Below are 12,840 nucleotides of genomic sequence, written 5' to 3'. Positions count from 1 at the left end.
GAACTGTTTCTTTGTTCAAAGGTTTCACCAACTTCATGCGCAGTCCTGCTTGTGATGTTTTCAATCCATTGCATTGTGAAGTGCATCAAGATATGGATCAGCCCCTTTGTAACTACTTCATCGCTTCGTCCCACAACACGTACCTGACAGGAGACCAGCTGCTGTCCCAGTCCAGAGTGGAGATGTATGCACGAGTGCTGCAGGATGGTTGTCGATGTATTGAAGGTATGTGTGTAGTATAACTTGCTAGTTGTGAGAGGTATTTTCAGCACAGTGAGTGACAGACCTAAAGCGGCCACGTTTTACTGCCTTGTTAATTTCAGATAAAAACCAGTTGCAAGATTTTCATTTAATAAAAATGTGGCTTGTTAATTTGAACTTAATCAGAGTAGATTGAATAGATGGAGTGAAACTTCTGAGGCCTGCATAGTTGTGTTCATGAGTTCCATTGGCAAGATTAGCGGAAAAATATAAGATCATGGGCTTCTCTTAAGATGAAGCTTTTTTTGTCTTAACAGTGGATTGCTGGGATGGTCCAGATGGAGAGCCAGTAGTGCATCATGGATACACACTTACCTCTAAAATATTCTTCCGTGATGTGGCAGAAACCATCAATAAGTATGCCTTCATCAAAAATGAGTAAGTGGAGAGTTGGTTTTGAAGCTAGAGCTACCTGTTTTGTGTAATTAATCTCATGTCAAAATTAAACCAGAAAGTATGAGTAGTCCGTGAAACACTCTGAGAAGTTAAAAAGCTGATTCTGTTCTCTGTTTATTGCCTGCATCCTATTTATTGTTCAACTTCCTGAACAATACTGTCAGGGGAGCTTGAAAGCTCAGCTGAAGTTAGGAAGACCTTTCGTGTGTTTTTAACTCGGTTGTTCTTTGAGCAGTCTGGGGCTGTTCAGTATCTAGTGATTATCTTGGGTCTTTGTTTGAGCAAAACTTCCCACTCATTTCCCCTGGGAAATTCTCCTTGAAAATCAGTGCTGTGCTGCTCTCTACCTAAGGAAATGCTTTATTTCAGTAGGAACGTAGTAAAGCTGTCTTATAATACAGAGATGAGAGGTAATGTTTAAATTCTAATTTGCTTTCTGTGGTTACTATATAACAAAATTTATTATCAAAATAGTTGGGAGTTGGGCTGTATATATACACAGCAGTCTCAGAAGATAATGAGTAGGCATGTAGAATTTTGAGTAGCTTGGAGAGAATAAAGGACTGGAGGAATTGCATCCTCATTTGGTGTGTGGTTGGGCTCTGCGGTTCCTTGCCTTACAATTTTGGCTCTGCCAAGAGTTTAAAAAAGAACTGGGCAAGTTTTTGGAAGAATTAAGCCTTTATGTACAGAAACAATGTCTCTAGCTCAGAAAACATTAACTGAAAATTCCTGGAGCCTGTGAGAGTGTTCTGGAAAGTATTGCCAAGTATTTCTGCTGCTCCCCAGTCTGGTCATCTTCAGAGATTTGGTCTGGCTCGCTGTAGTTGCAGTTCAGACAAAAGCAAATTGATCTTGCTGCTATCATAAAGCCTTTGGAAGATGAACAGGGAGATGTTAACAAGTCCATTGAATCTGTGGATTTCAAGGCACTTGGTTATTGCAGTGTATGAAGAGCAAAGAGTGCAAAGGAATATTGTAATGTCTGAATAGCAAGGCACTGCATTGCTGAGGAGTTTCATGGTGCGTTCCTTGGTCTGTGGCTCACGCTCAGTGATCAGACACTGGCACCTGTGTGCTTGTGGGATGGGGATGGGGGCAGAATCTCCTGCAGCGACTGTCAAAGGGATTCTGACTGCACGGGGATTTGGGAGTTCATGTGCAAAGTCCTCCCTCGCAAGGGGAATTTGTTTCCAGGCTGCTGACAGTGTGAGAGCAATCTGCTCAGGATGGTTTGTGGTCAGCTGTGCGGGTCTCCTCTCCTAAAGCACCGTTATGTCACTGTCTGGGGTTTTGTTTCTAGGTTCCCGGTGATACTGTCTATTGAAAACCATTGCAGTATTCAGCAGCAAAAGAAGATTGCTCAGTACTTGAAGGAGATACTTGGTGACAAACTGGACTTGTCATCTGTAGTCACCGGAGATTCCAGGCAGCTTCCTAGCCCTCAAAACTTGAAAGGGAAAATCCTAGTGAAGGTAATTTGCTACTGATGGCACGTTGGAAATCTAATGGGAGGCAGCGCCTGGTATTTACTGTGTGTCTTTGGCTTTGGGGAATAAGTTTTATCTGTGCCACCATGATTGGCACAGATGCAGTAAGTTAAAATTCCAAGCTTTTCACAGAGATACTGATATAAAACTCTCTAAACTCTAGCCTCAGCAAGTGGCCCAGAACATTTCTGTGAGTGTTTTAACAGGGCAGTTATATCAACGGTAAGGTATACAAGATTCTTTGTGCTTCTTCAGCACCTTATCTAAGGGTCTTGAACTCAGAGATGCTGATTATTATTTTTTTTTTAATCCGTAGCACTGAGTGAAGAAAACAGGGATGTGGTAAAAAACACATCCTTATGAATAGGAGGAAATGTGGCAATTACCTGATGCTTTCTCTTTTTCTGAAGTTTGTTGTTAGCGGGTGTTTTTCCCTATTGTTCATATTCCTGAAGTATCTAGAAAATTTACAGAAGGAAAGATTGTATGTAGTGCTTTGGAGTGATGTAAAAATGTCTGAAAACATGCATTTTCATGCATTGCCCCCTCACACTGCTATGAGCAGTAGTTCATGAAATGAAATGAAACTATTTTCATGGTTCACCAGCTGCATTTATGAAAGAAGAGCACTTCAGAAGGTGGCTAAAGAGCAGCAAGGGAGGCTCTGCAGCACTGTGGCTAGTGTTGTATGCAACCTGAGTTGTTGGAGCCCCTCTATGCAAACATATTTGCTCTTGAAGGAGTTCCAAAGGCAGAGATGTAATATGGAAGCAATGCTAGGCAGGCCATTGAGAAGATGATTAATGAAATTGTAGCTCATTAAGTTGTCTAATTTATTTTGGCACATGAGGAGAATTACTCTGCTGTGAGCACTCGAGATACCATTTTTCTGTGTCAAGCTGTCTGTAGCATTTCACAGTAGGTTTGATGTTAGGTTGGACATTTCGATATAGCAGAGATGTGACTGATTTAGAAAGCCTTCAAGTGCTCAGCTGTGGTTTTGCATTTCACTGAGGCAGTTTTCTTGTTCATGAACTATGTGAGTGTGAAGCATTGGTGTTTTAGGGAGCTGAACAAGATAGCAGGTAATGCAAGTTGTTGCAAAACATAGTGAATCCAGCTTGAAATAGGTCACTGAATAAAAGGCAGGAGGTCTGGCACTGTGCTGGTCTTCCATGAATTTCTGAGCTGCTCTTCCTAGCACATCTGAGTTTGGAACTTTGGGTCAGCTCTTCAGCTAACAGTGGTTGGAGCCCTGTGAACAGTCACAGAATGGTGTGCAGCTGGGCTGATGCTTCTAGAATGAGGACCTCCATTTTCAGCATCACAGAATCTACCACAAAGCCCTATCTCCCATCTCCAGTTCAATTTAAACAGTCGTATCAGGAAAGATAAAATATTTAGCTTCTTGTGTAAGTAAGCAAGTTTCTCATCTTTTTTACTACTATTTATGCTATTCTGTGCCTTTCTCTTTGAAATACAATATTGACTAATTAGCTGAAGAATTTCAAATTGTGGCCATAATTCTCGTTTTGCTACTGAGTATAAAAAAGATTTCTGGTAATACTGAGGGATTTAAACCCATGTAAACTTCAAGTCATTACCAGGACAGCATTATTCATTTCAAAATCCAGTCCTTAAGTCAGTCCTCTTAATTTCCTCAGAAACCCAGTTCTTGTCTGCCTCTGTCTGTGATGAATCAGACAAACTGCAAGTGTTCCTGCAAAAAGAGAGGATGACAAGGAAATGTAATAGCATAAAAACTTTTTTTCGTAAGCATTAATTTGGCCTCGAGGCCCAATTTATTAAGTAGCAGACAGCAAAACAAGAGGCAGCACCAAAAGTTACATCGTGGGAGATTCAGAACGGGCAGTAGGAAAAGGCTTTCAGCAGAGCATAGTGCAGCATGGGAAGAGGCTGCCCAGAGAGCTGAGGGAGCCTCCATCCTAAAAAGCTGGCAAGATTTGGGTACACAAAGCTCATCTAGAGCTGCCGTGGTCCTCCTTTAGCAGGAGGTTGGACTAAAGACCTTCAGAGGTCTATAGGCAGCATTGCTGCAGTTCTGAATTTGGGCCTTGCCAGAAGTGGTCAAACAGGAAAATTAAAGTTGAATGTTCCAGTAAGTACAATTCATCTTTCAGACCCTCGACTTTTGTTTTTTTACCAGAAGTAACCAATAACCTGATACTCACCACTCTAATCAGATGTTGGAAACTAGACATGGAGTTGAAGTAGTTCCTTTCTAATGTAGGTATATGAAGCACAAAGTAGAGGATTAGCAACTAATGTTGAATTGCTGACTACGCGCTTGCATGAGCATGCAGTATTAAAATAAACTTTGCTGCTTCATTCATGTGATGGCTACTTGCAATGAATTTTTTGTGTATGCATTTTCCCTTCTGATGCAGAGCCTATAACAGTCTCAGCTTCTGATTTTTGAGTTTTATTTGAAGCACACGGTGGTTTGCTTGCTAGAGGTAAGCCTGAAGCACTGGGGAGGCAACTTTAAAGATTCATTGGCACTCACTGTCTTGCTCCAGAGATGGGAGATAGTGTGCTTTTTTGAACTAGCTTGCAAACGTCTTCCAATAACAAGCTAACAGAAGTACATCAAACTCCTTTTGAAGACATCATCTGTGATAATGTGGCTCCTTGAGCCAGCTTGCATGAGATAGTCTGAATTCTAAGCTCTGACTGCTTTTAAAATAAGCACTAATGGAGTGAAAGGATATTTGGGGCTTTGGAGAACGTAACGCTGACCGTGTGAGTACTAACTGTGAATATTTTTTTCCTCCTTTTTAGGGAAAAAAGTTGCCTTGCAGTCTCGGAGCAGATGCTGAGGAAGGAGAAGTTTCTGATGAGGATAGTGCTGATGAAATTGAAGATGACTGCAAGTTAAAATCCTGCTATGTATGTGCATGTACACATCTCCCAGAACTGTCATTCCTTGCATGTGTTTCATAATCCTACTTGCTGTTGTTAGCAGACTAAGATTTCTAACTTGGATTTCTAAGTCATGTCCCTTAAGATGCAGGAATTATATAAGTCCGTGTTTTGACAAGGACTGTGTTTGTTCAGAAATGCAGGACTTCTCATTTAAATCACATAGATGACAAATATATACAGTAGCCTGCTGCCAGCAGAGTCAGCATGCTAGGCTTTTTCAAATACAAATGTACAGTGCAGTGTCATAATGGATTTGCTGCACTGTGTCTAGGTGAAAAATTAGGAATAGAGACACACAAATAAAAAGAATTTGAAGTGTGAAAAATAGTTTTCAATACTTTAACATTGAAGAATGTTTTCTGTTTTCTTTATTTCTTAAGTCTTACTGTTTACTTTCCTGCTACTGATTTTATTAATGTTTTTTGTTTTTGCTAAACTGAACCTGGTGTGCAACACTGACCCATGTTATCCAACAGGTGCTTTGTTCTGGTCAGAAGTCAGCCTTGCTTCATTCATCAGTCAAAAGTTTTGAGCTAAAGATATTATCAAGGGAGATTCAGAAAGAACAGATCGAAGTCAGATTAATGTTTGGGAAATATAGTGTTGTTTATCTCCACTTCTGAATGCAGCCTAGTGATTTTTCCCTGTTGCCACCCAGAAGTGCCTCAGTGCAATTCTCATTAGCTGTTTATGGCTTGCATCCTGAGCTTTTAATTTGCCTGTATCATTTTGGCTGCTATTAGAAACTGAAAGATTTCCAGAGTAGCTGGGATTTGCTTTAGAGACAACAGAAGTCCCCACCTGAAGTGGTTCATTAGAAGGGAATGTTTGTGTTGGTCCAATTCAGTTCCCAATTCATTGTCGTGTGCTGCTGAATAGGAGCACTCTGTAATCCCCGTGTGCTCTGCTAGCACAACTTCTGATGTGCAGAAAGACCCAAGAGAAAACCTGCAGTCCAGAATGCAGAAAGTCTTTTGTGTCCAGGAAGGGAGTCTGTTAGGACAGGCAGCTGCTCTCCTCCTGCCTCAAGAGAACTCTCGTGCCCCATAGGGAGAGGAATGCCAGGTGCACACTGCTGTTCTCAAGGCTCCTATTTTAAGCATCTTATGTAAGAGACCATTTGGTGTTTATACAGTCAGTGCTGTTATTAACTCAAATGATTCTGTCATTTGGTTGTAATTGTTTCCTCTCTTGTTGGAGCAGGAATCTAGTAGACATTAGGCTGTTTGATATCACTGAGGAAATCTGTTGGTGATTAAGTTGTGAATTTGTGCTATGCTCAGAAAGAGGAGGTCGGACTTGTGACTGTTTGAAACACCAGGACCTGGGCTGGGCTGCTCTGTGCAGTGGGCAGCACGTTGGTGAGGCCTGCAAGGGATGTGTCAGGGACCTGAAGGGAAGAAAGGAAGGTGGCAGTGACAGTAAAAGCCCCAGTTGGACAGGATTAGGCAAGAAGCTTTTTCTTGTTCAGAGAAGGGCAATGGTGGGAGTGCCTGAGGCACATGCAGTGGTCTCTCAGGCTGTCCCGGAGGTGGTGGATGTAATAATCTGTTTTACCTGGATCTCTTAATGCTTTTCAGAGTAACGGTGCAACTGAGCATCAGGTGGAATCTTTTATAAGAACAAAGCTTGAATCTCTGCTAAAAGAGTCCCAGATCAGGGACAAAGAAGATCCTGACAGCTTCACGGTGAGAGCACTGCTAAGGGCAACTCATGAAGGTTTAAGTGTTAACCTGAAGCAGGTAGGTGGGTGTTTTTTTCCTTCATTTCTGGGTATGAAATAAGGTGATGTGTTGCGCATTCCAGTGACTTGTGAACAGCTGCTGATAGTTTTGTTTTATCTAAAATGAAAACATGGAATAGTTTCAGATAAAATGTCTAAGGATTTAAGTGATTGATTATGAAGAGTATCTGACCTGTTTTATTTTCTTCTACGTGTTGGAAGCAAGTAATTCAGGAAGCATCGATACTGCAAATAGTTGCCTTAGTCCTGCTGTGACTGACCATGGTAATTCAGCAGTGCTGTTTCCTGTAATGCACAGGATTGTGCTTTTACTGCCTGAAGCAAGGGTCTGTTTTTTTCACACCCAGACTGTTTCATGGTTGTGATATGTTTTTATTTCCCTTTTGACATCAAATTATTATTACAAAGCTATTGCAATAAAAACATATTGGGATTTTGAATACACCAGTGCAGTTTGTACCTCAAATCCATAGTCACCATATTTTCACCTCAGCTGAATGCAAAATCTGTTACATAAGCTGAGAATTAATTGTTATGAGGGTTGTACCTACTGAAATGATATGGTCTCCGAGGTCAACTACATGCAGTTCTTTCTGCACATCTTCCCAATCCATAGGTTTTATGTCATTCTTGTCAATCTTTTTGCAAGACTGGAGCTATGAGACCTTTGCCTGAAGCCAGGCTTGACTGCATAGAATATGCTCATCTTGTCCTGGTGCTTGAGATGTCTGGTCACATCTGTGTTGTGATGGGAAGGGGCTGTGAGCATCCGAAGGTCAGAGCCACCTGACCTTGCATAGAGAGGTTGTTTCCAGATTGTGATTTAGCAGCTGAGAGCAGGCAGCTTGCCTCTTTACTTTGGCCTCTGTGTGGTTGCGGAAGTGGGCCTTCAGAGAGCAGACTGTTAGTAAACACGATTTGATACGAGCCACTTCAGCATTACTTTGAGTTAGAGCAATGTTTGAACATCTGTCAGATCGTAGCATCTCTAATATTTTGTGATTGACTTATTTAAAATTATTGTTGGACATCAAGATCCCTTCCTGCAGCAATGCGATGCGAACACTGGGGGGATGCCTGACCCTTTTCTCAAGGGTCTTTAAGCAGTACAGAGCTGAGCAATGGGTAGTAACAAGAGGTAAAATAACTGGCAGATTAGTTGATATCAACTGTTGACTAAGATGGAAGGAAATTATACATGGTTAAATGTGCTGGCTTGATGGTTCTGTAACTTATTTGCTCACTTTGGCAGCCCTGTTGTAAAGCTCTGCTCTGACAGTTGCTGTGTAACTGCTGAGCCAGAGGCAGGCTGCTGGCATTGGCTGTGTACTTTTCAAACCTCTCTTTCCTTCCCTTCCTCACTGACAGACTTCCAATTTTCCAGAAGATTTGCTAATTTTCAGTAACTGAAAAACCCAAACCAAAGAAGAACCCAATGTTTTACGATGCAGATTCACATGCTATTGCCAGTAGATGCCATGTTCTCTATGGAGGTTTTTTATATGTTTGTGGAGTTGTTTTTGGGGTGCGGGAGAGGAGAGGGGCAGTGTGTCCTGTCAGTCAGTTTGGATTTGCTGCTGGCAATGCCAAATACTCGTTCTTATCTGAGAGAGACACAACCTTCATCTGCTTGGGTTTCCTTCTCCGCTTTATGCAGATTTTCAGCCTGAGCTAGGAGCAAATTTTTGAATGTAGATACGGTGATTATTGGTGAACAATGCACCTAATGCTTCTGTGGTTGTTACTGGCCAGAGGTAATGTGCAACACAATGCAGTGATGCTTGGAGTTTGCTGGAATCGCTGAAATGCTGGGGGAATAACCTCAGCACCTTCGGGTCTTTATTTTGCTCTTTGAAAGAAGAAGGGATATGTTTTTCTGGCAGGAAAAAGCTAGGTGCTGCCAGGAGTTATCAAAGCCATGTCCAGGGGCACGGCTGGATATGATGAAGCTTGGGCTCCAGGCTGTCTTTTAGCTTTATTTTTTTCCTCTCCTTTCCTTTGTGGCTATTTTTATGCACACTTTCAGGTGTTTGTTTTTTATCGCTGTTGTTTTTGGCTGGATTGGTTTTTCTCTGTGCTTGGTTGCTGTCTTGAATATTAATGTTCATTTTTGTCTTCCTCTTGGAGGATTGCTCATCTAAATTAGAAAAGTCCTTTCATGAAATAGTTTTGAATTTGTGTTCAGAGATCAGTGTGTTGTGCTTAGACTTTAATTCCCTTTTGCCTTTATTCTCCTGTGCAAATAATTATTCTCTTGTGTATTCTCACACAATGGTGAATCAGAGTGGCATGCCAAAGCTTTCATTGGGTTAAAGCCCAGTGTCTTTTAGACACTGTAGTGGACTCTAAAAGTCTGAAGGTATCCACTTACACTCGTTTTTCCAACTTTCCCTGTACAGAACCTGGACACGAAAGAAAGTGGGAAAAAGTCTCATAGTCGATCGTTAATGGGCAACTTTGGTAAACACAAAGTAAGTAAAACGAGAGTGATTTTGCTGGTCTGTCCGACTGTTCTAATGGCACAGGGTATGATTTATTGCATGGTGTGCTTGGAGGCAATGAGGAAGGACTGCTTGGTTACAGTGGTGTAGTTATTGCTGTTTAGAAGAGTGTAGCTGGCAAGAGTATGGAGAATCATCCAGAGACAGTCGCTGTACCTCGGAAAATCTTGCCTGGCCATAAGGATAATCTGAATTAGTGAAGGATAATTGCTGATATTTCCGATCACGCTTACAGCAGCAGCAGAGCAGTCTAGACAAATGCCTCGATATGTTTTTGTTTTCCAGACTTCTGTCCATAAAGCTGATGGTGTTTTTACTGGGGGTCTGGTTTTACCTTGTTCCGTGCTCTGAGCAGGGCTGTGCAATGCCCTCCTGCCTGGCTTCTCACACAGGAGCTGCTGTGACTGAGCAGTGGCTCTGGTCCCACACACCTGCTTTGTAAAAGCGCATTTTCCTCTGATCAGTTCATGGTTTGGCATGCACTATTTGTATATCTGTAGCTACTGGGTCAAATTTTTTGCTTCTCTGGGTCTTCACTGGAGCAACTGCACCGAACCAAGCAAGAGCTAATGCAATCAAAATGAGCGTGAGGTTTCCTGTTCCACCTGTGTGTGCTGCCTGAGCAGACAGCAGCCATCAAGAGGGACGAAGAGCCTGCGTTTCCTCTTGTTCTGTTGGTGGGAAAACAAATGCTGTGGGGTGAGATGTCACATACACGAGTCAGCTACTAAAAACAGATGGTTATAGTGAGAGCTGGAAAGCATATCAATAATTTTAATTGCTTCCACTAGCTATTCTAATGGATATAGCAGGGGGGAGAGACTGTCCACTTAATCTCTGCTGGGGAAAAAGAAAAAGGGGTCTGTGTGTGTAGTTTTTTATATATAATGATCTTAGTGTAGGTCAAGTCAGGGGGGGCTTGCAGTAATTTCTCCCTCACACCTTTCCAGCTAAAGGGGATGCCTGGGAAAGATGATTACTGTTGATCTTTTTGCAGATGCAGAATTATCCAACAAGGAAAATGGACTTGTGATGTTTTCGGCCTTTGTTCCATGTATGTGTGTGTAAACTCTTTAGAACCTCCAGTGGAGGAGAGAATGCCAAGGCTGGCAACTCCTGCAAGTTAATTGCAGGGATCATCAGTCCAAACCTTTGAACCACTCAAATGGTCTCCAATGTGGTCAACTTTATTTCAGCGCTGAACAAAGCAAACTCAAAATATAAACCAAATTATGTGCATTATTAGTTTATTACAGCAGGAGAAATGAATTCTGTGCTCAATTATCATCAAACTGAGTGAGCTGGAGAATACAGAGCTTTCAGTTATATTGTTGATTATCTCATGATGAGAAGGGAATTAAAGAAACTCTCCTTTGAACTCATTTGAACAGTAAGTGTTACAAAACATGTAATGTTGCTGAAATTGGACACTGTGAAAGCATCGGCACTAATGCAAAAAGATGCTGCTGTTTAATCTTTTTATCATAGCTAGTTGCTTTGATGTACACTACAGTAAATTGGAGTGATTTGAATGTTCTTTTGCATGGCTCAAAAGACAGCAGAAAAAAAGAATTTTGCCCAGAGGTTGGTTGTGTTCTCAGCTTCATGAGTCCACTTGTTAAATTCTCTAAATTGTGAAGGGAGAGAGAGAGAGAAGCATAGGTGAGTGCAGTGCACTGTACATGCACGTGTTGCAGTTTGTTAAATATGGTACTGGCCTTTGGAAATCCAGCAGGACCAGCGGAGGGGCGCAGAGCTGAGAGCTGTCCTCTCTGTTTCCCCCCCAACTTATCCCCATTTACAGCCTGTCTGTGGCAGGAGGAAAGCTGCAGAGTGTGCATGGTGTGCTGCAGTGGGTCCTGTTTTGCAGAAATGTTTCTCTTGCAGCTTGGCCCTCGCTGCTGGCCAGCAGGTAGACCTGCTCTCTGGGTTTGTGGATAAGTGGTGTGTCCTTGCAGAAATATCCTGTACACTGACGTCGTTGTGCTTGATTCTTTCCCATCAGAAAGCAGGGAAGGCAACGTCCAAATGTAGCACATCAGATGATGATGAAAGTCAGCAAAACTCTTCGGGAAAGGAAGCAGGGCAGCTGCACAGGTGAGCTAAGCATCCCCGCATTTTCAGCTCAGTTGGATTAATAACACGTTGTTGTTATTAATACGTGTCTGTCAGAGCCTAAGTCGGGTTTTACAAGGCAAGGCATTTATGACAGCTCTGTTGGGATATGTTTTGCTATGACTGCTTTAGCCTGAGTTTGAATATGTAGGCTTTGATAGGTTGCAAACAGCAATTGCCCTTAAACTGAAAGGAAATGCGATAGAATACTTTCCTAATGGAAAAATGCCAACCTACATTTTGCGTGCTGTAAATAGTGCTCAAAGAAAACTGCTTAGCCTAAGTAGGGATACATCACAGCCCTGTCAGCTTTATTACATCTGAGAATGTAAAGAAAAAGCAATCAAAAAACCCCTTTGAGAATGCATTTGCTGTCATTGAAAAGCTCCTTGGAGGCAACTCGAAGCTGTCTGCCTTTGCTTTGTCTGGAAAAGCCATTGTTTGGCTATTTCATTATGGTGTAAAAAAAGAATGTTGTTTGTGCACTGTGACTGAAAGTACAGGGGAACAGTCATCTGGAAGACTGCTAAGAAACCTCTGTAAGGAGACTAGCCCCACAGAGTTCCCTGCTTACTGCACCTTTCTTTGCAGCTTGAGTTGTACAGCTGTTTATTTCCTTACTGATAAAAAATAAAGGGAATTTATGTATGCTTTAAATATTGAAAAACTCCTGCTTTGTTTTGTGTATTAATTATGAATCAGTAGATTGACTCGTCGAAGGAAAACTGTGAAGCTGTGCCGAGCTCTGTCCGACCTCGTGGTGTACACAAACTCTGTGGCAGCCCAGGATATAGTAGATGATGGTAAGTAGATGTCTGCAGTTTGTTCAAAGCGCTCACGTCTAGGATTTTGCAGGAAAAAAGACCCTGGCAATTAGTATGAACTCTTGCTTGGCTTTCCTTGCCATTCTTGAAACTTGAGAGTAGACAGAAGGCACTCCTGAAAGAGGAAACTGGTGCCCTTCAGTTAAACTATATACAGGTTGAGTACGACAAGACAATTTATCAGCGTAAGTTTGGACTGACTCTGATCTTCCCCTTGATTAATACCAGTATAGCTGAGGTCTGAGTTCAGGCCTCCATGCCCTGGGATTGCTTTGTAACTTGTTTGTTGGTTAACAATGCATTCAGGATCAACAGGGAATGTGCTGTCATTCAGTGAAACGAGAGCCCACCAAGCAGTGCAGCAGAAGGCTGAACAGTTCATGCTTTACAACCAGAAACAACTTACGAGGATCTACCCATCGGCGTACCGGATTGACTCCAGCAACTTCAATCCTTTGCCTTACTGGAATGTTGGTTGCCAGTTAGGTGGGTGTTGCATGAGAATCTTGTTTCTGACTTCTTGGCTTTGTGCTGAGTAAATACAATCTTTATTGGTGACACTC

The 12,840-nt window shown here is 42.1% G+C and overlaps 1 protein-coding gene across 2 annotated transcripts in view; it reads left to right on the top strand.

Moving 5' to 3' along the window:
• Positions 1 to 12,840, top strand: part of PLCH1 (phospholipase C eta 1) — a 62,553-nt gene that overhangs the window by 38,466 nt on the left and 11,247 nt on the right. Inside the window, exons 8-16 of one of the 2 annotated variants that reach the window (XM_042821168.1) lie at positions 22 to 225; positions 519 to 639; positions 1,961 to 2,132; positions 4,950 to 5,057; positions 6,674 to 6,835; positions 9,237 to 9,308; positions 11,344 to 11,435; positions 12,159 to 12,256; positions 12,584 to 12,763. In XM_042821168.1, the coding sequence (XP_042677102.1) occupies positions 22 to 225; positions 519 to 639; positions 1,961 to 2,132; positions 4,950 to 5,057; positions 6,674 to 6,835; positions 9,237 to 9,308; positions 11,344 to 11,435; positions 12,159 to 12,256; positions 12,584 to 12,763 (1,209 nt within the window). Of the gene's footprint in view, positions 1 to 21; positions 226 to 518; positions 640 to 1,960; positions 2,133 to 4,949; positions 5,058 to 6,673; positions 6,836 to 9,236; positions 9,309 to 11,343; positions 11,436 to 12,155; positions 12,257 to 12,583; positions 12,764 to 12,840 lie in introns of both variants that reach the window. The other variant, XM_042821167.1, reaches the window with a different exon arrangement.

The sequence above is a fragment of the Centrocercus urophasianus genome, unplaced genomic scaffold (genome assembly GCF_019232065.1).
Source record: "Centrocercus urophasianus isolate 14NV4802_14NV808 unplaced genomic scaffold, USGS_Curo_1.0 seq_19, whole genome shotgun sequence".
NCBI classification, from domain to species: Eukaryota; Metazoa; Chordata; class Aves; order Galliformes; family Phasianidae; genus Centrocercus; species Centrocercus urophasianus.
This window is presented reverse-complemented; position numbering and strand designations above follow the sequence as displayed.